Raw genomic sequence first — 25,125 nt, 5'->3', positions numbered from 1 at the left:
ATTATAAAATATATTTATATATTGTTATTTGTATATAGATCGTATTACTTACCGCTCATGCAACCAAAATACAATAAACTTGGTCATCACTTTTGTATACGCTAGAAAACTACTTAAACAGTCCATCAAATTAAAAAGATCGTTGGAATAGAAATGCGTTATAAGATATCGGTAATGATAGAATTGAACAAATATTATTGTAATAATCCAAAATATTCTGCAAAGTAGGATGCACGAAGTACCTGCCAAATTTCGAACAAAATAAACATAACTTTTATTATGCGATTAATCGTATTCTTATGGATCATAATTTTTTTCTTATTTCTCTCTTTCTATACGAATGAATGCATGAAAACTATATAAATGTAACAAATGCTGTTGGTAAAATAGAAAATGTACTTCCGCCGAATGTGTAGCCTAACGACAAATTGAGAGATATATATCACAGAATTGCCGCGTAAAGATTAGGCGATCCCAAGAGATCATTGTACCTCTAGACTATCGACCAATGGAGAAGCTTTTCATTAAATATTTTTACCATATTGCGTGCAGATCACGCAAGATACATCTGTCGTGGGTTAGAGTTTTGAAAATGAAAACATGTGTATGTGACAGAGGGGAGGAGAATCATTTCCATGACGTTCGCAAATTGCTCGCTTTAAATATGCAATGATTCAGGTTTGGAGATATGATGGATATATTCAATTGCAAGTTGCACTCAGTGAGTTGAATGTTTGGAAACATTTTAAAGGTTGGAACCGAAAAAGAAAGAATGGAAAAGAGCAAATCGTGCAATACATCTAATTATTTACTTATATTCCTGCGCATAATAAACGCAATGTGTTCTTACATTGCTAATTTAATCTAAGAAAAGATTTACAATTTTTCTTTGTGGAGGAAATTGTGGGATTTGAGTTGGTACTGTTTTGCATTACAACGGTTTAATTCGCTATAGTTTTATATGTTCTATGAAATATCTTCTTTCTCAGAGAAAAAATATATGATATAAAAATAAGTGCGATACTACATATATGTGTTGGCATAACTAGTGAATACATGTTTACATGTCACCCTATATATGTGCTTCACGACTATTGATTAAAAACTCCTGAGGTGAATACGATGTTCATTGCATCGCCAACAACACTGACAAGAAGGATCCAGAAGCATTCATGAGCTATAACAATATTATTAGTATTAGAAGTTAATATTATTATAGATAGAATATTAGAAAAAAAGCGCACGTATAAAACATTGCATTGAAATATCAAGTACATCAAAACTTGATGTAGACGATTTAATTTAACTGCGTATAAACAAACGTGAGCGATAGAGCCACAGACAAAAATTATTGATTCCGCATAAAATCTTACGCTTGAAAAGGATTTTAAGGAGAGATCCATCATCTTGCCAGCTGTGAGTATCAATTGCTTCTGCGATCTTATTATTATAAATAACAAAATACGAATATCTTTAGGTCTCAAATTATACCATGGACAATTATACGTTGCAAATCCGATGGTTTCGCCCTTAAAAAAAGTGAAAGTAATGTACATATTTCCAACATTACATTTTTTTATCTTACATTTTTCATACAAAGTAAATAAAATGATCTAATCATGTTTATTGCGCATTCTATTAAAATAATTATCTCGCAAAAACCTTATTGCTTAAATATTCTCCAGCGTAACAAAATATAAACGCTTCCAGATTTGTATCTGAGAAAAATAAAATACATTTCATAATTTGTTTCACGGCATCAGGAGTACCAATTGCCTGAAATAATTAAGAAGATATGTAGTAATGATAATTAATGCGCATATTATTTGTATAATGTTTAAAGAACCGAAAAACAATTTTTGTAGTAGATAATGAATTTTCTGTCCGTAGTATTCTCGACTAATTTACTCACGGTTACGATGAGAAAGGCTATCAAACAAATTAATATCATATTCGATGCGAATAGGAACAGCGCGATGTATGCATATAGGCTATCGATATTTTCTGAAAATTGGATAATTTTGTTATGCTTTTGAATGATTTTGTTTCTCGCGATGACGAGTGATTCTTCCTTATTTCCAATTTCTTTGGGTATAAGCTGCGATAACCAGCTATGTAGGATCTCCACTTGGCCTCCCACATGCAAAACCTTATGAAAATGATTAGACTCGAATATAATTTGTAACATTTGTTTTTCGAATTATGTTTCTTTGACATATTAGAATATAATTTCGGTATATTATTCCACTTTATATTTTAAAAGATGTTCTATTATTGCATATTATATTTTAAAACAAGTTTAATTATTTATTATTATTATTGTAATTTTATATGTTGTTTTTCATAGCTGCTTACACAGTTGCAACTTACCAAAGTCAAAAGCATGTTGTTTACAATACCGTTTAGCACATTACTGAAGATCATGTGCACGAATTCCGCGATTAATATAAATCTATACATGCCCTGCGTCTTAATGGTGAAAGGAAGTTTCAATTTGTTGACGAAAGGAACTTCAATCGTTTGATCGGTAACATCGGCATCAGCGATGATGATTCCGAGACAATACCCGACAATACTCATCGTATGAAGAGTAAGTATTCCATAGGTGATACGATCCGATAATTTTGCCTTACGCATCGTCAGGCGCATGCTGATGTCACTGTCAGCGCAATCGTTCCAATCGTCCGTAATTAATGCCAAAATTTCCATGAATTTTCTGTGGATGATCGAGTTCCTTGATCATACTGTCGGAGTCAAATAAAAACCGTAGATAGTTGTATCTCTAGAAACACGTCGCTTCTGCCTGATAGAGAATAGCGTTGGCGCCGCTTGCTCTCGAACAAAATTTTATCATGCATGTTTCTGTAGTTTCTTATAATTTTTTTTTCTCGGAACGAAACAGCAGTAGGTGTATCGAAGATTGTATAAAAGGATAATTGCAAAAAAAGATAGTTCAATCAACTTCTTTGAGTGTGATTTTGATTTGATATTTATTTACCTTATTACTTGATAGTGTAATTAAATTTGTCAACCAATAAGCGATGGCAACGGAAATTATTTCTAATTAATAATCTATACGAATTGTTCACGAAATGTCACCTGTTTTCTTTACTTACCGCTGATTTATCCAAAACGCAACGAGTTTAGTGAACACTTTGGCGTGTGCCAAAACGCTGCACAAACAATCCACTAAATTGAAAAAATTTTCAGGATTAAAGTGCGTTGAAATATAGAGATAATGACAAAATTCGACAAATACTGTTGAGATGATCCAAAACACCCTGTTAATTAAAGTGATTGATCTGCCTGGCCAGATACCGTACAAAGGTAGCATAAACATTATTATGCGATTAATCGTATTTTTACGAGTCATAGTCATATTTATCTTTGCACTCGCTTATATTCCAAGCACACTAGGAAATATGTAACAGAATTATAATACTCTCGAGAAAATGGAAGGAAGGTACGCTGTCGCCGCGAATATATTTTTCGATGACAGCACAGTGTGTATCATTGGATATTTGCGTGAAGACTGGCCATGGAAGGCCATCAAACAGATGCTCCCTCGAGTAATTGACCAATAGGAGTTGCTCATGAAATATCTTTATTATGCGTGTAAGTCTCTAATACAACTGTCATATTCCCTTGCAAATTTGAGAGAAAAAAGGATAGGTAAAATATATTTTTTGCTCACTGCGATTACTACAATGTACTTATTGTTAGTAATACACTCGAACCGTACATTAAATATGTAATGATTCGTACGGAGGGAAATGTATATTCTTTCCTGCACGAGAAGATGTCTCCGATTTTTTTTTTGTCACGATCAGAGCCTTCCGTAGAAATCGTTCTCCCCTCATAAAAGGACGATAATATAACGTAAAAAACAACGGCGGCAATGTCGATGCGTTGGTGTTATTGATTTCGTGTTTCTTATGTTATACATGATATTGATTTGAGCAATAGTAACGCCGAGATAAAATTTTAAGGCTCGTAAAAATATATTGATTTAAATATATATGTATAATATAAATATTATTAATTTAATAATATTATTTTTTTCTGCATCTTCACGTGTTTGCAGAAATAATTATATTAAAATAATATTAATATATATGCATGTGAAATGCTTAATCAACTTTTATTTTACAGTTAGACATATATGCAAAGCGAGGGTATTCTTTCACGGAATGAAATATGAATATATAATACGATGATATTGTAGATTATTTCGCTCAGTGATCTTTTTAAATATTTTTACAATATTGCGTACAAATCACGCATTTATTATGGATTCTGAAAATTTTAGTAAATGCAAGGGAACAAATGTGTTTATGTGTTTGTGACGGGTGAGGGCTGTCATTTCGTCTCGATGTTTGCAAATTGCTCGCTTTAAATATGCAATGATTCATGTATACAGATATGATGAATATGTTCGATTGCAAGACGCTTTTTCAGCTCTCCCCTCATAAAAGGACGATAATATAACGTAAAAAACAACGGCGGCAATGTCGATGCGTTGGTGTTATTGATTTCGTGTTTCTTATGGTATACATGATATTGATTTGAGCAATAGTAACGCCGAGATAAAATTTTAAGGCTCGTAAAAATATATTGATTTAAATATATATGTATAATATAAATATTATTAATTTAATAATATTATTTTTTTCTGCATCTTCACGTGTTTGCAGAAATAATTATATTAAAATAATATTAATATATATGCGTGTGAAGTGCTTAATCAACTTTTATTTTACAGTTAGACATATATGCAAAGCGAGGGTATTCTTTCACGGAATGAAATATGAATATATAATACGATGATATTGTAGATTATTTCGCTCAGTGATCTTTTTAAATATTTTTACAATATTGCGTACAAATCACGCATTTATTATGGATTCTGAAAATTTTAGTAAATGCAAGGGAACAAATGTGTTTATGTGTTTGTGACGGGTGAGGGCTGTCATTTCGTCTCGATGTTTGCAAATTGCTCGCTTTAAATATGCAATGATTCATGTATACAGATATGATGAATATGTTCGATTGCAAGACGCTTTTTCAGTAAGCTTTGGAAACACATTTCGAAGTTTAGAGAACGGAAAAAAAAAGAAAAAGCAAGTCATGCAATACTGTGAATCTTTTATATATTCTCTTATACATATGTGTTTGTACATTGCTAATTCGACTTGAGAAAAGATTCACGATTTTTCTTTCTGTATAAGAAATTGTAGGATATGTTATAGTATTGTTTTGTATTGCAATGGTTTAATTTGCTCTAGTTTTATATGTTATTCTGTGAAGTATCTTCTTTCTCAGAAAAAAAATATATTTGGAAAAAAAAGTGCGAGATATTACATATATGCATTGACGTAACTAGTGGACACATGTTTACATATCACCTGTATATGTGCTTCACGACTATTGATTAAAAACTCCTGAGGGGAATACGATGTTCATTGCATCGCCAACAATAGTGACAAGAAGGATCCAGAAGCATTCATGAGCTATAACAATATTATTAATATTAGAAGTTAATATTATTATAGATAGAATATTAAAAAAAAAGCGCACGTATAAAACATTGCATTGAAATATCAAGTACATCAAAACTTGATGTAGACGATTTAATTTAATTGCGTATAAACAAACGTGAGCGATAGAGCCACAGATAAAAACTATTGATTCCGCATAAAATCTTACGCTTGTAAAGGATTTTAAGGAGAGATCCATCATCTTGCCAGCTGTGAGTATCAATTGCTTCTGCGATCTTATTATTATAAATAACAAAATACGAATATCTTTAGGTCTCAAATTGTACCATGGATAATTATACGTTGTAAATCCGATGGTTTCGCCCTTAAAAAGTGAAAGTAATGTATATATTTCTAACATTACAATTTTTATCTTACGTTTTTAATACAAAGTAGATAAAATTATCTAATAATTAATTGCGCATTCTATTAAAATAATTATCTCGCAAAAACCTTATTGCTTAGATATTCTCCAGCGTAGCAAAATGTAAACGCTTCCAGATTTGAAATTAAGAAAAAAAAAATACATTTTATAATCTGTTTTACGGCATCAGGAGTACCAATTGCCTGAAATAATTAAGAAGATATGTAGTAATCATAATTAATGTGCATATTATTTGCATAATGTTTAATAAACCGAAAAACAATTTTTATGATAGATAAAGAATTTTTTGTCTGTAGTATTCTCGACTACTGTACTCACAGTTACAATGAGAAAAGCTATCGAACAAATTAATATTATATTCGATACGAATAGGTACAGCGCGATGTATGTATATAGAGTCTCGATATTTTCTGAAAATTGAATAATTTTGTTATGCTTCCGAATGATTTTACTTGTCTCGGTGATGAATGATTTTTTCTTATTTCCAATCTCTTTGGATGTAAGCTGCGATAACCAGCTTTGTAGGATCTCCACTTGGCCTCCCATATGCAAAACCTTATGAAAATGATTAGACTCGAATATAATTTGCAAAATTTGTTTTTCTAGTTATGTTTTTTCGACATATTAGAATATAATTTGGGTATATTATTCCACATTATATTTTAAAAGATGTTCTATTATTGCATATTATATTTTAAAACAAGTTTAATTATTTATTATTATTATTATTATAATTTTATATGTTGTTTTTCATAGCTGCTTACACAGTTGCAACTTACCGAAGCCAAAAGTATGTTGTTTACAATAGCGATTAACACATTACTGAAGAACATGTGCAAGAATTCCGCGATTAATATAAATCTATACATGCCCTGCGTCTTAATGGTGAAAGGAAGTTTCACTTTGTTAAGCAAAGGAATTTCAATCGTTTGATCGGTAACATCGGTATCAGCGATGATGATTTCGAGACAATACCCGATAACGGTTAGCGCATGAATTGTAAATATTCCATAGGTGATACGATCCGATATTTTTGCCTTACGCATCGTCAGGCGCATGCTGATGTCATTGTCAGCACAATCATTCCAGTCGTCCGTAATTAACGTCACAATTTCCACGAGTTTTCTGTGGATGATTGAATTACTCGATCATGCTGTCAGAGTCAAATAAAACCGTAGATAGATCTCTAGAAACACGTCGTTTCTGACTGATAGAGAATAGCGTTGGCGCAACTTTCTTTCAAATAAAATTTTCTCATGCATGTTTCTATAGTTTCCTATAATTTTTTTTCTCGAAACGAAACAGTAGTAAATGTATCGAAAATTATATAAATGGACAAGTGCAAAGAAAGATAGTTTATTCAACTACTTTATGATTTTGATTTGATATTTATTTACATAATTACTTGATAATGTAATTAAATTTGTCAACCAATAAGCGATGGCAACGAAAATTATTTCTAATTAAAAATCTTTACGAATTGTCCACGAAATGTCATCTGTTTTCTTTACTTACCGCTGATTTATCCAAAACACAACGAGTTTAGTGAACATTTTACCGTGTTCCAAAACGCTGCACAAACAATCCAATATGTTTGAAAAATTTTCAGGATTAAAGTGCGATATAATATAAAGACAATGACAAATTTCGACAAATGATGTTGAAGTGAGCCATAACACCCTGTTAATTAAAGTGATTGATCTGCCTGGCCAGATACCGTACAAAGGTAGCATAAACATTATTATGCGATTAATCGTATTTTTACGAGTCATAGTCATATTTATCTTTGCACTCGCTTATATTCCAAGCACACTAGGAAATATGTAACAGAATTATAATATTCTCGAGAAAATGGAAGGAAGGTACGCTGTTGCCGCGAATATATCTTTCGATGACAGCACAGTGTGTATCATTGGATATTTGCGTGAAGACTGGCCATGGAAGGCCATCAAACAGATGCTCCCTCGAGTAATTGACCAATAGGAGTTGCTCATGAAATATCTTTATTATGCGTGTAAGTCTCTAATACAACTGTCATATTCCCTTGCAAATTTGAGAGAAAAAAGGATAGGTAAAATATATTTTTTGCTCACTGCGATTACTACAATGTACTTAATAATACACTCGTGAAGCGTGCGTTAAATATGTAATGATTCGTACAGAGGGAAATGTATATTCTTTCCTGCACGAGAAGATGTCTCCGATTTTCTCTTATCACGATCAGAGCTTTCCGTAGAAATCGCTCTCCCTCCATAAATGGACGATAATATAACGTAAAAAACAACAGCGGCAATGTCGATGCGTTGGTGTTATTGATTTCGTGTTTCTTATGGTATACATGATATTGATTTGAGCAATAGTAACGCCGAGATAAAATTTTAAGGCTCGTAAAAATATATTGATTTAAATATATATGTATAATATAAATATTATTAATTTAATAATATTATTTTTTTCTGCATCTTCACGTGTTTGCAGAAATAATTATATTAAAATAATATTAATATATATGCATGTGAAATGCTTAATCAACTTTTATTTTACAGTTAGACATATATGCAAAGCGAGGGTATTCTTTCACGGAATGAAATATGAATATATAATACGATGATATTGTAGATTATTTCGCTCAGTGATCTTTTTAAATATTTTTACAATATTGCGTACAAATCACGCATTTATTATGGATTCTGAAAATTTTAGTAAATGCAAGGGAACAAATGTGTTTATGTGTTTGTGACGGGTGAGGGCTGTCATTTCGTCTCGATGTTTGCAAATTGCTCGCTTTAAATATGCAATGATTCATGTATACAGATATGATGAATATGTTCGATTGCAAGACGCTTTTTCAGTAAGCTTTGGAAACACATTTCGAAGTTTAGAGAACGGAAAAAAAAGAAAAAGCAAGTCATGCAATTTATTATTATTATTATAATTTTATATGTTGTTTTTCATAGCTGCTTACACAGTTGCAACTTACCGAAGCCAAAAGTATGTTGTTTACAATAGCGATTAACACATTACTGAAGAACATGTGCAAGAATTCCGCGATTAATATAAATCTATACATGCCCTGCGTCTTAATGGTGAAAGGAAGTTTCACTTTGTTAAGCAAAGGAATTTCAATCGTTTGATCGGTAACATCGGTATCAGCGATGATGATTTCGAGACAATACCCGATAACGGTTAGCGCATGAATTGTAAATATTCCATAGGTGATACGATCCGATATTTTTGCCTTACGCATCGTCAGGCGCATGCTGATGTCATTGTCAGCACAATCATTCCAGTCGTCCGTAATTAACGTCACAATTTCCACGAGTTTTCTGTGGATGATTGAATTACTCGATCATGCTGTCAGAGTCAAATAAAACTGTAGATAGATCTCTAGAAACACGTCGTCTCTGACTGATAGAGAATAGCGTTGGCGCAACTTTCTTTCAAATAAAATTTTCTCATGCATGTTTCTATAGTTTCCTATAATTTTTTTTCTCGAAACGAAACAGTAGTAAATGTATCGAAAATTATATAAATGGACAAGTGCAAAGAAAGATAGTTTATTCAACTACTTTATGATTTTGATTTGATATTTATTTACATAATTACTTGATAATGTAATTAAATTTGTCAACCAATAAGCGATGGCAACGAAAATTATTTCTAATTAAAAATCTTTACGAATTGTCCACGAAATGTCATCTGTTTTCTTTACTTACCGCTGATTTATCCAAAACGCAACGAGTTTAGTGAACACTTTGGCGTGTGCCAAAACGCTGCACAAACAATCCACTAAATTGAAAAAATTTTCAGGATTAAAGTGCGTTGAAATATAGAGATAATGACAAAATTCGACAAATACTGTTGAGATGATCCAAAACACCCTGTTAATTAAAGTGATTGATCTGCCTGGCCAGATACCGTACAAAGGTAGCATAAACATTATTATGCGATTAATCGTATTTTTACGAGTCATAGTCATATTTATCTTTGCACTCGCTTATATTCCAAGCACACTAGGAAATATGTAACAGAATTATAATATTCTCGAGAAAATGGAAGGAAGGTACGCTGTTGCCGCGAATATATCTTTCGATGACAGCACAGTGTGTATCATTGGATATTTGCGTGAAGACTGGCCATGGAAGGCCATCAAACAGATGCTCCCTCGAGTAATTGACCAATAGGAGTTGCTCATGAAATATCTTTATTATGCGTGTAAGTCTCTAATACAACTGTCATATTCCCTTGCAAATTTGAGAGAAAAAAGGATAGGTAAAATATATTTTTTGCTCACTGCGATTACTACAATGTACTTAATAATACACTCGTGAAGCGTGCGTTAAATATGTAATGATTCGTACAGAGGGAAATGTATATTCTTTCCTGCACGAGAAGATGTCTCCGATTTTCTCTTATCACGATCAGAGCTTTCCGTAGAAATCGCTCTCCCTCCATAAATGGACGATAATATAACGTAAAAAACAATGGTGGCAGAGCCGATGCGTTGATGTTATTGATTTCGTGTTTCTTATGATATACATTGTTCGATTGCAAGGCGTTTTTTCTGTAAGCTTTAGAAACACATTTTGAAGTTTAGAGAACGGAAAAAAAGAGAAATGGTCGTGCAATATCGCGAATCGCTTATGTATTCTCTTATGCATATATAATGTGTTCTTACATTGCTAATTTGATTTGACGAAGGATTCACGATTTTTATTTCTATAAGAAATATAGGATATGATATGGTATCGTTTTGCAACTTTTTTTCTCAGAGAAGGAATATATTTGGAAAAATAAGTGCGAGAGAGATGTTACGTGCATGTGTTGGCGTAACTAGTGAACACATACTTACATATCACTCTGTATATATGCTTCATGGCTATTGATTAAGAGCTCCCGAGGTGAATATGATATTCATTGCATCGCCAACAATACTGACAAGTAGGACTCCGAAGCATTCATGATCTATAATAATATTATTTGTATTAGAAGTAAATATTTATATAGATAAAATATTAGCAAAAAGGGGTGCATATATATAAAAAGCTATATTAAAAAATCTAATACGTCAAAACTTGATATAGACAATTTTCTTCAATTGCGTATAATCAAATATGAACTGCAGAGTCGTCGACAAAAATTATTGATTTTGTATGCAATCTTACGCTTGTAAAGGATTCTAAGGAAAGATCCATCATGTTGCCAGCTGTGAGTGTCAATTGCTTCTGAGATCTTAATATTATGATTAACAATACACGAATATATTTAGATCTTAAATTGTACCATAGACAATTATATGTTGCAACTCCGATGATTTTGGCCTACAAAAGTGAAAATAATAGATATATATTTCTAACATTTTTTTACTTTATATTTTTTATACAAAATACTTAAAATCATCTAATATAATATTAATTGCTCATTCTATTGTTATAATAATTATTTCGTAAAAACCTTATTGCTTAGATATCCTCCAGCATAGCAAAATATAATCGCTTCCAAGTTTGTTATAGTGTAAAATAAGAGGGATTTCATTATTTGCTCCATCGCATTAGGACTGTCGATTGCTTGCAATATTGTGCAAAAATGGCATGCAGAAAGTTATTGAACACAAACTATACAGCGTACTGCACGATAATGAAAGATAACGAAATTCTCGGGAATACAATATTTAAATAAATTGAATAACGTTTAATTTTTTGAAAACGCAATAGAGAGAAAATTTAAAAGAAAATTTACATTTAATTATAAGTCTCGCAATTAAACGAACACAATTACAATAATTGTATATTCAATAATATTACTCACTGCTATAATAAGAAAGCCAAGCGAACGAATCATTATTGTGTTTGACATAAATTGCAGCAACGCGATGTATATATAAAGACATTTGATGTTTTTCGAAAAATTGACGATTTTTTGATACTTTCGTATAATTTTTTTCATTATGATGGCGATTGATTTGTTTTCGCGGGACGCCAACTGCGTTAACCAGTAACGCAAGATATCGATTTGGCCAGCTGCATGCAGGATCTGAAAATGAGGATTGCGTTGCCTTTTCGTGGAATCGGCCAGATATTCAATAGTGAATGCTTATTACAAAAAAAACCATGCAGGAAAAACTGGAAAGATGATATCAAAATGCTCCTGAAATAGTAAATATGATAACGTATATCTGAGGTTTCAATTTCTGTATCACATTATGATTGCAAAACGCATACAACGATTAGTCGCTACGTCGACTAATCCCACGATTATCATTCGAATCATGCGCACAACCTCGTGAATGTATCGGTTTGCGTATTATCGTAACTTACCAAAGTCAATAACAGAACGTTTGTTATACCAGTCGCTCAGGCGCACATGACCAAGAATTGCACGATCAATATTAATCTGTACATTGCGTGTTTATGCGAAAGAGAATTTTAATTTGCTCATGAAAAGTAACTCCGTCGTGTGGTCGATGACATCGACATCGGCAAAAAAGATGCCGATGCAATAATCGTCACCGTGTGAAGAATGATGATCGCGTTTACGAGACGATCCGATATTTTCGCTTTCTTCGATGTCTCGCGCATGCTGATATCGTTATCAGCGCGATCACTCCAATTTTCCATTATTATCGTCAGGATTTCAATGAATGTTTTGCAAATGATTATTTATTATTTGTAATAACAATATTCATGAAAAATATTATAACAACATTTATAACATTTTTAAGTTAAACTACTTTCTATTTCATCTAAATATTCCATTCGAAGTTGAAGTCGGATCGTAAACATAAAAACGATTGCATTTTATGTATTAATTTAAATTTAATTTTGGAATTTTGCAGCGCGCTTTATTTTCAGAAAGCAAATCATACCGTACAAATAAATCTCTTGAAAAATTACGGTTTACTTTTTGGTAATATTTTTCATTGGGATACCATTAGCGGAATATAATAAGTGCAGTATATTCGCAGAGAGTTTTTAATATTGTACATTACATCATATTACTTACCGTTGATTTAACTAAAACACAATACACTTAATAATCACTTTGGAATGCGCTAGGATGGTACACAGACAATCGATCAAATCTATAAGTTCGGCGCATCTATAAACACATGCGTCAGTAAATAAGAGTAGTTTCATAATAGAGCAATCGTCATTGTAATAATCCAAAACATTCTATAGAACAGAACGCATGATGCGCCTGATCAGATGCCACACAGTGAGCATAAATTTCACCGTGCGATTGCACGTACTCTGTTAAATCATAATTCGCTTTAGCCCGTTTTAAGATCTATCAGAATATGCAACAGATAAAAAAGAAAAAGGAATTCTCTTGGAAAGAAATATGCTCCGATCAATTATATTTTGAGATATATAACACCTGCGTAAGACTGGAAGATCCTGAAACATTATTAAACAGATCGTATAGTCTGACATAAGTCTGACTAATGGAAGTTTCTCATTAATTATTTTTGTCATATTGCGTGTATATCGCAGATACATCGTGGTTTTTCGCAAGTTTACATGAAAAGGGAAGATAGGTAATTATTTTTCCTTTTTCTTGAAGTATAACTGTGAATTATCTACTTAAATATGCAATGATTCGTGGGGTGATGTCCATCTGACGCTTAGGCGTGTCTGTGACAGGAAAGTAGTATGGTATAGGGAATGAACAGCTGGAAGATACATAAATAGCTGATTGCAACACTACGAAATATTGCTCTGCTTATAACAGTTAAAAGCGGGCTTGTGTATATTACAACAATGGTTATAGCGATATTATAGCGTTAAAGTAATATTTTAACAACGAGAAATATATAAATATAAGAATTTGTGTATGAAAGTGTGTGTAGAACAATTTTCTATATATCCATATAAATCAACAATAATTGCAAGAAAGGATAAAATATATTACGTAATTTTAATATAATTTGATTTGCACGGTTTCTCGCAAATAAAATAAACGATTCACAGATTAATTAGATAATCAAAAACAAACAATACCTCTTTAATTACGAAAATTAATTGTAAATGTAATCAGATATGCTTTGAATATTTCGAAAATTATTTATGACGTTAACAGTGTATCGCTGATCCAACCAAAAAAAAAAAAAAACAGATTTTGTGGCAACTTTACATCTGTATTTGGAAAAATATCTTGCATTACAACAATGTGTTTTTATTTTAATTAATAATACGAATAACTCACGATGCTTTAACTATTACTTAAAAATCAACAATCTGACGTTTATTGCATAGTCAACAATACCGACAGGTATGATCCCGAAGCATTCATAATCTGAAACAATTTTACCTTTTGTATTAGAAATCAATGCCTCTACAATTATGCTATTATAATAAAAATATATGTTTTAAGTTTTAGGATGAAAGATGTATGCATAACTCTTACGCTTGTGAAGGATTCTAAAGAGAGATCCATCATCTTTCCCACTGTAAGCGTCAATTGCTTCTGTGATCTTAATATGATAAATAACAAAACACGACTGTCTTTAGATTTCAAATCGTACCATGCAGAGTTGTACGCCGCAATGCCAATTTCCTTGCTCTACAGAGATAATATTAATGAAGAAATTGTTAGAAATTTATAAATAATATTTTGATAATATTTTATTAATATTATTCATTAATATTTTTAACTTTTATAATAATTTTTTAATAATATCTTTTTTAATAAGACAAAATACACAATCTCATCTACTTATCAATTCTATATCATTGTCGTAAATATCTTGTAGCTAACCTTGCTGCTCAGATACTCTCCAGCGAAGCAGAATATAAACGCTTCGAGGTTTGTTATGATATAAAATAAGAGGGATTTTAATATCTGTTCTGACGCATTGGGACTACCGATAGCCTGCGAATATCATGCGGAGAAATAATTAAATACAAATCGTATAAAATTTTTTGACACCGTGTACATATGACATGTAATAAAAAGTATGTGAGAGAGAGAACGGAATATATCCATAAAAATATAAAATTTTGATGAATCAAGTGCAATGAAAATAACAAATTCATACACATACACATATTTTATAATATCATATATTATTCATATAATTACTTGAAGAATTATATTAATTTTATATTCAACAATCTTACTCACTGTTACGATAACGAAGGCTATCGAGCATATCATTATTGTATTTGAAACAAACTGCAGCAACGCGATGTATGTATAAAGACTTTCGATATTCTCTGAAAAATTGATGATTTTTTGATGTTTTTGAATAATTTTACTCGTAATAATGTGATATGATACATGTTTGTTCTCCTCTTTGCGGGGTGTAAGTTGCATCAGCCAGAAACATATAATGTCGATTTGACCAGCCGTATGTAAGATCTGAAAATAAAATCCCATTGGAATCGATCAAGATTCATAAGCGGTTGATATGCAGCAAAATAAAAAAAGCGTGCAAAATAGTACTATCAAACTAAATAGCAAGTTTCGGACAAATCAGATTTTCCATTTCTTGCATCTATCATGGTTTTAGAACACATCCAATGAAATTTGATCAATTTATTTATAATTTAGGTTTATTCATCAAATTCCACGCATTATCATAAATTTATATAATATATATAGTTTCAAGTAGTTTGTTTCTGTATATTCAACTTACCAAAGTTAATAATAAAGAGTTTGTTATACCAGCTGCCCAACCGTAAAAAAGCATAAGCACGAATTCCGTGATTAATACGAATCTGTACATGCGCTGCGTGTTTATATTGAAGGGTATTTCCAGCTTGTTGATGAAGGGTAGTTCTGTCGTGCGATCGGTGACATCGGCATCGGCCAGAATGATGCCGATACAATACATCACAATTGTCGTCGTATGAAGTGTAACGATCGCGTTTGTGATACGATCCGATATTTTCGCTTTGCGTACTGTCTCGCGCATACTGATGACGTCATCGTTAACGCAATCATTCCAATCTTCTCTTATCATCGCCAAGATTTTGACGAATTTTCTGTGGGTGATTGCACTTGTCGATCATGCATTGCCAAGGCAATTATAATTTTCGCATTTTGGAAATTCGTCTCTTTAATAATTTGTCATTTTTGAATATTATAAACAAGTTTTTTTGACAATTTTTATCCATCAAAAATAATTCATTTTATTGGTAGAAACGCAAAAATGTATCAACATGATCAAGAATGTTATATAACCGCATTTTTTCGAAGTTGTTTTATAGGAAAGTTTCATCTAAAGTTTATTAAATCGCATAAAAGTATATAAAAAGAGTATCGTTTTTCATAATCAAGGAGTATAAAGGAGTATAATTTTTTGAAGTTTTATGGTCTTCTATTTTTAAGAAAAAAGGATAAGTCTACAAATAGGTTTTCTAAAAAAATTATAGTTTTGCAGGTAGAAAATTTCTCTGTGTTAGTGCCGTCAATATAAACGCGCATTAATCGATATTTGTTTTTTTGCGGAATATTGTTTCACTGTATCACGTTACTTACTGCTGATGGAACCAAAACACAAAAAACTTAATAATCACTTTGGAATATGCAAGGAAACTAGACATGCAGTCCATCAAGTCCAAAAGTTCGGCAGAATACACATGTGTGAGAAAGTAGCGATAGTGACAGAATAGAATAAATGTCACTGTAATGATCCAACATATTCTGCAAAGCACTATGTACGGCACGCCTGGCCAAACACCACACAAAGTAAGCATAAACTTCAATGTGCGATTAAACGTACTCTTCCGAGCCATTTTTTGTTATTTCTGCCTGCTCTCTATGTACAAGCGAGTCCATTGATGTGTATATTTAACGGAAAAAAAATTCTCGGAAAGATAAAAGAAATATGCTCTGCTCAAGTATACGTTTTTGATGACAGTTTTACGTATGTCGTAGAATATCTCCGCGAAGAGGATTAGAAACTCTGCGCCCTAAGAGGTCTTCGAGGTTTAGCTATTAGCAATTGATCATATACACACACACACATATACACATACGTAATTGATGTTTCTCATTAATTATTTTTATCCTACTGCATGCACATATCGCAAATACAGTGTGCTTTTTCGCATTGTGGTTTGATGCATGACAAGGAAATATAATCATTTTTCCTTTTCTCGACTGCTGGAAATACAATCGCAAATTGTCTACTTTAAATATGCAATGATTCGTGCAGTGGTGGAAACGATGTACGTCCGATGCTCAGTCGTGTTCGCGGCTTTTCAGTGAAATATCAAAGTATAGGTAATAAAGAGTCAGAAAGAACGAATACACAACTGAGTGTGGTATTACGTTGTTTTGCTTGTAATAATTAAAAGTAAACTTGTGTTATAACGAAATATTTGTGTTTTAGAGAAAAATATGAAAAGAAAATTACAAGTGCATAAATTTGAATGTGAAAGTGCGTGAAACGACCTGCTGTAATCCGTGCAAATTAATTGAAAGAAAAGATACGATATGACATGTAATTTTAATATTTGGTCGATATTACAGATTCTTGCATCTAATGTGGACAATTCATAAGTAAATTGGATAATTAAATGGTATAACTGTCTTTAGATTTTAAATTGTATCATGCAGAATTATACGCCGCAAGACCAATTTGTCTATCTTATACATTATACAAAGATGATTCCTATGGGAAATATTGGATTTAATTAAAATGTATCGTGACGTAAACAAGATGTAACATCTTATCATTTTATATTTTTCTAAAAATTACTATCGTCTTTTTACAATATATCCAAACATGAAAAATATATTGTGTCGTTATGCATGTTTCTATCACTAATGTAGACATATTACACGATACATGCTTCGATTATTGTTTAAAAATCTATAAACGCACGATGTTCATTGCATGGCCAACAATACTGACAAATATGATCCCGAAGCTTTCATGATCTATAATAAAATATGTGTTATTTGTATTAGAGATTAATATTTTTTTAAATAATGATCTTATTACAGAAAAAGAGTGTTTTATATAAAAATATTGCTATAAAAAATTTACATAATATTTACGTAACAGATGGATAAAAAGATACGATATGACATGTAATTTTAATATTTGGTCGATATTACAGATTCTTGCATCTAATGTGGACAATTCATAAGTAAATTGGATAATTAAATGGTATAACTGTCTTTAGATTTTAAATTGTATCATGCAGAATTATACGCCGCAAGACCAATTTGTCTATCTTATACATTATACAAAGATGATTCCTATGGGAAATATTGGATTTAATTAAAATGTACCGTGACGTAAACAAGAAGTAACATCTTATCATTTTATATTTTTCTAAAAATTACTATCGTCTTTTTAGAACATATTCAAACATGAAAAATATATTGTGTCGTTATGCATGTTTCTATCACTAATGTAGACATATTACACGATACATGCTTCACGATTATTGTTTAAAAATCTATAAACGCACGATGTTCATTGCATGGCCAACAATACTGACAAATATGATCCCGAAGCTTTCATGATCTATAATAAAATATGCGCTCTTTGTATTAGAGATTAATATTTTTTAAATAATGATCTTATTACAGAAAAAGAGTTTTATATAAAAATATTGCTATAAAAAATTCACATAACATTTACGTAACAGATGGATATGAAAAGATTATATAGATAATAAGTAAATCTCGTGTAGAAAATATTTTGATACGAGTATATCTTGTTATATATTATTGTCTATAATTATTTTTCTATGTGTAAATCTTACGTCTGTAAACGATTCTAAAGAAAGATCCATTATTTTTCCAACTGTAAGCGTCAATTGCTTCTGCGCTCTTAAAATGACGAATATTAAATTACGACTACTTTTAGGTTTCATTTTATACCATGCAGAATAGTATGCTGCATTTCCAATAGCTTTGCTCTATAAAGGTAAAAATGATTAAGAAGCAGCCAAAATGTTTCTTTTAATTTGACAAAATCGCAATAATGCATTATCGATCATCGTTGCATTGTCCCGCGTATCTAACCTTGTTTTTCAAATATTCTCCTGCAAAGCAAAATATAAACGCTTCGAGATTTGTCACAGTGTAAAATAAGAGGGTTCTCCCTATCTGCTTTGTCGCATCGGGACTGCCAATCGCCTGCGATATCAAAGTAGCATGCGAGCAATTATTAAGTAGTCATTATTGTTTGTAAAATCATAAATGTCTCTATCGTCTTATACTTGAAAATCCAAAGAAATTATTTTTAGATAATGAAAATGTAAGCCATAGAGAGTCGAAAGCCATAGCGATCTTATAAAATTATAAGTATCTATTCCCCCATGAATACGAAACATTTCTTTTTACTCACGGTTACAATAAGGAATCCCAACGAGCAAATCAGCACAGTGTTTAATATGAATTGCAACAAGGCGATATACGTGTACATATTCTCGATGTATTCCGCGAAGTTGATGATTCTTTGATGCTTTCGAATGATTTTACTCGTCGTGACGACAATTTCGCCTCCATCTTCGTTTTCTTTAGTTACAAGCTCATTCAACCAGCAACGCAGGATGTTTATTTGGCCGCCTGTGTGTAAAACCTGAAAATAATAATTCCATTATCTATTAAATCGACTAAAATTTCAGGAATGACTATGTAGACAATGAGAACAAATATTACAAGACATTTTCTTATAATTGTGTATTGTTCATAATACATGCTCACGCGTGCATTACAACTTACCAAAGTTAAAAGCAGAGCATTTATTAAACCAGTTCCACAGGCGATCAGGATGAGATGGATAAATTGTGCAGATAATAGCATTTTGTACCTGCACTTTGTCTTTATGTCGACAGGAAGTACCACTCTTAAGAGAAGAGGTAGTTCGGACTGATGATCGGTGACGTCGACGTCGGCCAAAAAAATGCCGATGCTATATCCAATGACCGTTAACGTGTGAAGTGTGAATAGCGCATTAGTGATACGACCTGCTAATTTAGCCTTGCACGTTGTTTCGCGCATATTAATGTTGTTGTTGCAGCAATCGTTCCAGTCTTCCGCCATTATTATCAAAACCTCGGCGAATTTTCTATAGACGATAATGGAATTATCGATTATTGCCAGTTATGAAGGAAATCGTAATATTTCTTGCGCCGCAGAAACTAGCGTGTCTGAAGAATTAATCTGAACGAATTGTAAAGCAAGTATAATGACACGCGTTAACGTCTGCTTTATTTTCCTTAAATAAATTTCGATTTTTCTCATCTTTCCGTGTTTGAAATAAAATCGTTAAATATGTTTTATTTATTTGCTCGCGCATGTAAATAGTTGATGGTGCAGCGAGTATGTGGAAAGATATATATTCCACGAAAATAAACCAATTCAACAATAATAACATGTATTCAGATTATTATTTTTTATAACATTATTTTATATATGACTCACGCTATATGACTCACTGTTCATTCAGCCAAAATATAATCAACTTAGTCATAAACTTCACTTGAGTCAGGAAGCTACTGAAACAATCCATCAAGTCGAAGAGATTGCTCGAGTGCAAATGCAGCAGAAGATACCGATAATGGCAGATATTATCTATCGTTAATGCAATGATCCAATATGCTCTACAGATTATAACGCACGACGTGCCCGGCCATATACCGCACAAAGTGAGCATTAATTTTAACGTGCGATTAATTGTATTTTTACGGGTCATAATTTCTTTTCTTCGTTTGCTACACAGTGTTTTTTACATGGGGAAAAACATCGATATTTACACACAGTAAGATGAACGCGCTTTCAGGAAGGTTAAAAAAGCTATGATACTCTCGATATATTTCCAACTCGATGTATATTCCAGAACGACTGCGGAAGGACTGTGGGAAGTTCTCAAGAGATCATCAAATGAGTTCTCCCTTAGAGCGATTGACCAATAGTAGTAATTCATTAAATATTTAACAGTAGTAACTCATTAAATATTTTTTATCGTATTGCGTATAGAGCTCACGAATACGCTCTTCACAAATCGGCCTCTTCGATGCAAGAAAAAGAGGGAGCGTATAGAGCCATTTCTTCTTGCCTTGGGAATTACTAACGCAATCGTGCAATCGCTTGTTTTAAATATGCAATGATATGATTTGTGCAAAGGTAAATGCGATCATGTACGTCCGCTAGTCACTCGTATTTCAGCAAAATTTAAGAGTCAGAAGCAATCAGACGTGATCTAAATGCGTGATATTACGGAAGTTTTCTTGGATACAATATTTCAAAATTTATCAGCCATATTTATGAGAAATTAATAAGTGAAAATGCACGTGAAATAATGTGATGTCAACGTTCATATGTGCAGAAAATATTTCTTTTTAAGATAGAGAAATTATGTGCCTTTAACAGAAGTCTCAAAAATATTATTTTCAATCAGCATTTGTACAAACAAAAAAGAATATCACGTTTTTTTTACCTACAATTCAAAAGAAAAATATGTATCATAAATTTTACGGAAAAATATCGCATATATTATTCTCTTAGCATATATTATTCTGATGGAACCAAAACACAAAAAACTTAATAATCACTTTGGAATATGCAAGGAAACTAGACATGCAGTCCATCAAGTCCAAAAGTTCGGCAGAATACACATGTGTGAGAAAGTAGCGATAGTGACAGAATAGAATAAATGTCACTGTAATGATCCAACATATTCTGCAAAGCACTATGTACGGTACGCCTGGCCAAACACCACACAAAGTAAGCATAAATTTCAATGTGCGATTAAACATACTCTTCCGAGCCATTTTTTGTTATTTTTGCCTGCTTTCTACGTATAAGCGAGTCCATTGATGTGTATATTTAACGGAATAAAAATTCTCGGAAAGATAAAAGAAATATGCTCTGCTCAAGTATACGTTTTTGATGACAGTTTTACGTATGTCGTAGAATATCTCCGCGAAGAGGATTAGAAACTCTGCGCCCTAAGAGGTCTTCGAGGTTTAGCTATTAGCAATTGATCATATACACACACACACACATATACACATACGTAATTGATGTTTCTCATTAATTATTTTTATCCTACTGCGTGCACATATCGCAAATACAGTGTGCTTTTTCGCATTGTGGTTTGATGCATGACAAGGAAATATAATCATTTTTCTTTTCCTCGACTGCTGGAAATACAGTCGCAAATTGTTTACTTTAAATATGCAATGATTCGTGCAGTGGTGGAAATGATGTATGTCCGATGTTCAGTCGTGTTCACGGCTCTTCAGTGAAATATCAAAGTATAGGTAATAAAGAGACAGAAAGAACGAATACACAACTGAGCGCGGTATTACGTTGTTTTGCTTGTAATAATTAAAAGTAAACTTGTGTTATAACGAAATATTTGTGTTTTAGAGAAAAATATGAAAAGAAAATTACAAGTGCATAAATTTGAATGTGAAAGTGCGTGAAACGACCTGCTGTAATCCGTGTAAATTAATTGAAAGAAAAGATACGATATGACATGTAATTTTAATATTTGGTCGATATTACAGATTCTTGCATCTAATGTGGACAATTCATAAGTAAATTGGATAATTAAATGGTATAACTGTCTTTAGATTTTAAATTGTATCATGCAGAATTATACGCCGCAAGACCAATTTGTCTATCTTATACATTATACAAAGATGATTCCTATGGGAAATATTGGATTTAATTAAAATGTACCGTGACGTAAACAAGAAGTAACATCTTATCATTTTATATTTTTCTAAAAATTACTATCGTCTTTTTAGAACATATTCAAACATGAAAAATATATTGTGTCGTTATGCATGTTTCTATCACTAATGTAGACATATTACACGATACATGCTTCGATTATTGTTTAAAAATCTATAAACGCACGATGTTCATTGCATGGCCAACAATACTGACAAATATGATCCCGAAGCTTTCATGATCTATAATAAAATATGCGCTCTTTGTATTAGAGATTAATATTTTTTAAATAATGATCTTATTACAGAAAAAGAGTTTTATATAAAAATATTGCTATAAAAAATTCACATAACATTTACGTAACAGATGGATATGAAAAGATTATATAGATAATAAGTAAATCTCGTGTAGAAAATATCTTGTTACGAGTATATCTTGTTATGTATTATTGTCCATAATTATTTTTCTATGTGTAAATCTTACGTCTGTAAACGATTCTAAAGAAAGATCCATTATTTTTCCAACTGTAAGCGTCAATTGCTTCTGCGCTCTTAATATGACGAATATTATATTACGACTATTCTTAGGTTTCATTTTATACCATGCAGAATAGTACGCTGCATTTCCAATAGCTTTGCTCTATAAAGGTAAAAATGATTAAGAAACAGACAAAATGTTTCTTGTAATTTGACAAAATCGCAATAATGCATTATCGATCATCGTTGCATTGTCCCGCGTATCTAACCTTGTTTTTCAAATATTCTCCTGCAAAGCAAAATATAAACGCTTCAAGATTTGTCACAGTGTAAAATAAGAGAGTTCTCACTATCTGTTTCGTCGCATCGGGACTGCCAATCGCCTGCGATATCAAAGCAGCATGCGAGCAATTATTAAGCAGTCATTATTGTTTGCAAAATCATAAATGTCTCTATTGCCTTACACTTGAAAATCCAAAGAAATTATTTTTAGATAATAAAAATGTAACCCATAGAGAGCCGAAAGCCATAGCGATCTTATAAAATTATAAGTATCTATTCCCCCATGAATACGAAACATTTCTTTTTACTCACGGTTACAATAAGGAACCCCAACGAGCAAATCAGCACAGTGTTTAACGTGAATTGCAACAACGCGATATACGTGTACATATTCTCGATGTATTCCGCGAAGTTGATGATTCTTTGATGCTTTCGAATGATTTTACTTGTCGTGATGACAGTTTCGCTTCCTTCTTCGTTTCCTTTGGTTACAATCTCATTCAACCAGCAACGCAGGATGTCTATTTGGCCGCCTGTGTGTAAAACCTGAAAATAATAATTCCATTATCTATTAAATCGACTAAAATTTCAGGAATGACACATATGTAGACAATGAGAACAAATATTACAAGACATTTTCTCATAATTGTGTATTGTTTATAATACATGCTCACGCGTGCATTACAACTTACCAAAGTTAAAAGCAGAGCATTTAGTAAACCAGTTCCACAGCCGGACAGGATGAGATGGATAAATTGTGCAGATAACAGCATTTTGTACTCGCGCTTTGTCTTTATGTCGACAGGAAGCGTCACTTTTAAGAGGAGAGGTAGTTCGGAGTGATGATCGGTGACGTCGACGTCGGCCAAAAAAATGCCGATGCTATACCCAACGATCGTTAAGGTGTGAAGTGTGAACATCGCATTAGTGATACGACCTGCTAATTTAGCCTTGCACGTTGTTTCGCGCATATTAATGTTGTTGTTGCTGCAATCGTTCCAGTCTTCCGCCATTATCGTCAAAATCTCGGCGAATTTTCTATAAACGATAATGGAATTATCGATTATTGCCAGTTATGAAGGAAATCGTAATATCTCTTGCACCGCAGAAACTAGCGTGTCTGAAGAATTAATCTGAACGAATTGTAAAGCAAGTATAATGACACGCGTTAACGTTTGCTTTATTTTCCTTAAACAAATTTCGATTTTTCTTATCTTCCCGTGTTCGAAATAAAATTGTTAAATATATTTTATTTATTTGCTCGCGCATGTAAATAGTTGATTGTGCAGCGAGTATGTGGAAAGATATATATTCCATGAAAATAATGAAACCGATTTAACAATAATAACATGTATCCAGATTATTATTTTTTATAACATTATTTTATATATGACTCACGCTATATGACTCACTGTTCATTCAGCCAAAATATAATCAACTTAGTCATAAACTTCACTTGAGTCAGGAAGCTACTGAAACAATCCATCAAGTCGAAGAGATTGCTCGAGTGCAAATGCAGCAGAAGATACCGATAATGGCAGATAATATCTATCGTTAATGCAATGATCCAATATGCTCTACAGATTATAACGCACGACGTGCCCGGCCATATACCGCACAAAGTGAGCATTAATTTTAACGTGCGATTAATTGTATTTTTACGGGTCATAATTTCTTTTCTTCGTTTGCTACACAGTGTTTTTTACATGGGGAAAAACATCGATATTTACACACAGTAAGATGAACGCGCTTTCAGGAAGGTTAAAAAAGCTATGGTACTCTCGATATATTTCTA

General features: G+C 32.2%; 6 protein-coding genes across 6 annotated transcripts in view; all 6 read right to left on the bottom strand.

Annotated features, from left to right (window-relative positions):
- Window positions 1-308, bottom strand: part of LOC115235081 — a 13,294-nt gene extending 12,986 nt beyond the window's left edge. The window contains 2 exon segments of the mRNA XM_029806640.1: window positions 53-245; window positions 248-308. Coding sequence (XP_029662500.1) covers window positions 53-245; window positions 248-308 — 254 coding nt within the window.
- Window positions 309-1,126: 818 nt separating this feature from the next.
- LOC115235170 (odorant receptor 13a-like) lies at window positions 1,127-3,766 on the bottom strand. The gene is made up of 6 exons (XM_029806779.1): window positions 3,117-3,766; window positions 2,371-2,716; window positions 1,913-2,149; window positions 1,663-1,776; window positions 1,374-1,529; window positions 1,127-1,177 (listed from the first exon to the last, which is right to left on the bottom strand). Exons 1-6 carry the CDS (start codon window positions 3,377-3,379, stop codon window positions 1,127-1,129), a joined length of 1,167 nt encoding a protein of 388 aa, XP_029662639.1. The 5' UTR covers window positions 3,380-3,766.
- Window positions 3,767-5,314: 1,548 nt separating this feature from the next.
- Window positions 5,315-8,276, bottom strand: LOC115235162 (odorant receptor 24a-like). The gene is made up of 6 exons (XM_029806767.1): window positions 7,438-8,276; window positions 6,702-7,047; window positions 6,241-6,477; window positions 5,991-6,104; window positions 5,707-5,862; window positions 5,315-5,510 (listed from the first exon to the last, which is right to left on the bottom strand). Exons 1-6 carry the CDS (start codon window positions 7,698-7,700, stop codon window positions 5,460-5,462), a joined length of 1,167 nt encoding a protein of 388 aa, XP_029662627.1. The 5' UTR covers window positions 7,701-8,276; the 3' UTR covers window positions 5,315-5,459.
- A 2,325-nt stretch (window positions 8,277-10,601) lies between these two features.
- Window positions 10,602-11,537, bottom strand: LOC115235201 (odorant receptor 2a-like). The gene is made up of 3 exons (XM_029806828.1): window positions 11,377-11,537; window positions 11,088-11,243; window positions 10,602-10,887 (listed from the first exon to the last, which is right to left on the bottom strand). The coding sequence occupies exons 1-3, from the start codon at window positions 11,467-11,469 to the stop codon at window positions 10,837-10,839; spliced, it is 300 nt and encodes a 99-aa protein (XP_029662688.1). The 5' UTR covers window positions 11,470-11,537; the 3' UTR covers window positions 10,602-10,836.
- Window positions 11,538-14,156: 2,619 nt separating this feature from the next.
- On the bottom strand, window positions 14,157-21,809 carry LOC115235156. The gene is given in 11 exon segments (XM_029806754.1): window positions 14,157-14,217; window positions 14,329-14,484; window positions 14,680-14,793; window positions 15,560-15,908; window positions 16,405-16,684; window positions 18,635-18,803; window positions 18,910-19,023; window positions 19,235-19,468; window positions 19,612-19,957; window positions 20,328-20,353; window positions 21,426-21,809. Coding segments are annotated over 11 exon segments (2,076 nt in total). The 5' UTR covers window positions 21,663-21,809; the 3' UTR covers window positions 14,157-14,166.
- An 823-nt stretch (window positions 21,810-22,632) lies between these two features.
- On the bottom strand, window positions 22,633-25,076 carry LOC115235216 (odorant receptor 13a-like). Its single transcript, XM_029806853.1, has 6 exons — window positions 24,743-25,076; window positions 24,023-24,368; window positions 23,643-23,876; window positions 23,318-23,431; window positions 23,056-23,211; window positions 22,633-22,814 (listed from the first exon to the last, which is right to left on the bottom strand). The coding sequence occupies exons 1-6, from the start codon at window positions 24,997-24,999 to the stop codon at window positions 22,764-22,766; spliced, it is 1,158 nt and encodes a 385-aa protein (XP_029662713.1). The 5' UTR covers window positions 25,000-25,076; the 3' UTR covers window positions 22,633-22,763.
- Between the last annotated feature and the right edge of the window lie 49 nt (window positions 25,077-25,125).

Source organism: Formica exsecta, unplaced genomic scaffold (assembly GCF_003651465.1).
Source record: "Formica exsecta isolate Colony F162 unplaced genomic scaffold, ASM365146v1 scaffold109, whole genome shotgun sequence".
Classification (NCBI taxonomy): Eukaryota; Metazoa; Arthropoda; class Insecta; order Hymenoptera; family Formicidae; genus Formica; species Formica exsecta.
This window is presented reverse-complemented; position numbering and strand designations above follow the sequence as displayed.

Coding starts and splice junctions, on each gene's coding strand:
- LOC115235216 (XM_029806853.1), bottom strand. CDS start 24,999: ATGACCCGTAAAAATACAATTAATCGCACGTTAAAATTAATGCTCACT. Junction 23,432..23,642: donor TGGGGTTCCTTATTGTAACC/GTGAGTAAAAAG, acceptor TTGATATCGCAG/GCGATTGGCAGTCCCGATGC. Junction 22,815..23,055: donor CTTTAGAATCGTTTACAGAC/GTAAGATTTACA, acceptor ATTTTATTATAG/ATCATGAAAGCTTCGGGATC.
- LOC115235201 (XM_029806828.1), bottom strand. CDS start 11,469: ATGGAGCAAATAATGAAATCCCTCTTATTTTACACTATAACAAACTTG. Junction 11,244..11,376: donor GAGGATATCTAAGCAATAAG/GTTTTTACGAAA, acceptor TCACTTTTGTAG/GCCAAAATCATCGGAGTTGC. Junction 10,888..11,087: donor CCTTAGAATCCTTTACAAGC/GTAAGATTGCAT, acceptor ATATTATTATAG/ATCATGAATGCTTCGGAGTC.
- LOC115235170 (XM_029806779.1), bottom strand. CDS start 3,379: ATGACTATGACTCGTAAAAATACGATTAATCGCATAATAATGTTTATG. Junction 1,530..1,662: donor GAGAATATTTAAGCAATAAG/GTTTTTGCGAGA, acceptor ACTTTTTTTAAG/GGCGAAACCATCGGATTTGC. Junction 1,178..1,373: donor CCTTAAAATCCTTTTCAAGC/GTAAGATTTTAT, acceptor ATATTGTTATAG/CTCATGAATGCTTCTGGATC.
- LOC115235162 (XM_029806767.1), bottom strand. CDS start 7,700: ATGACTATGACTCGTAAAAATACGATTAATCGCATAATAATGTTTATG. Junction 6,478..6,701: donor ACAACATACTTTTGGCTTCG/GTAAGTTGCAAC, acceptor CATTTTCATAAG/GTTTTGCATATGGGAGGCCA. Junction 6,105..6,240: donor TAGCTTTTCTCATTGTAACT/GTGAGTACAGTA, acceptor TAATTATTTCAG/GCAATTGGTACTCCTGATGC.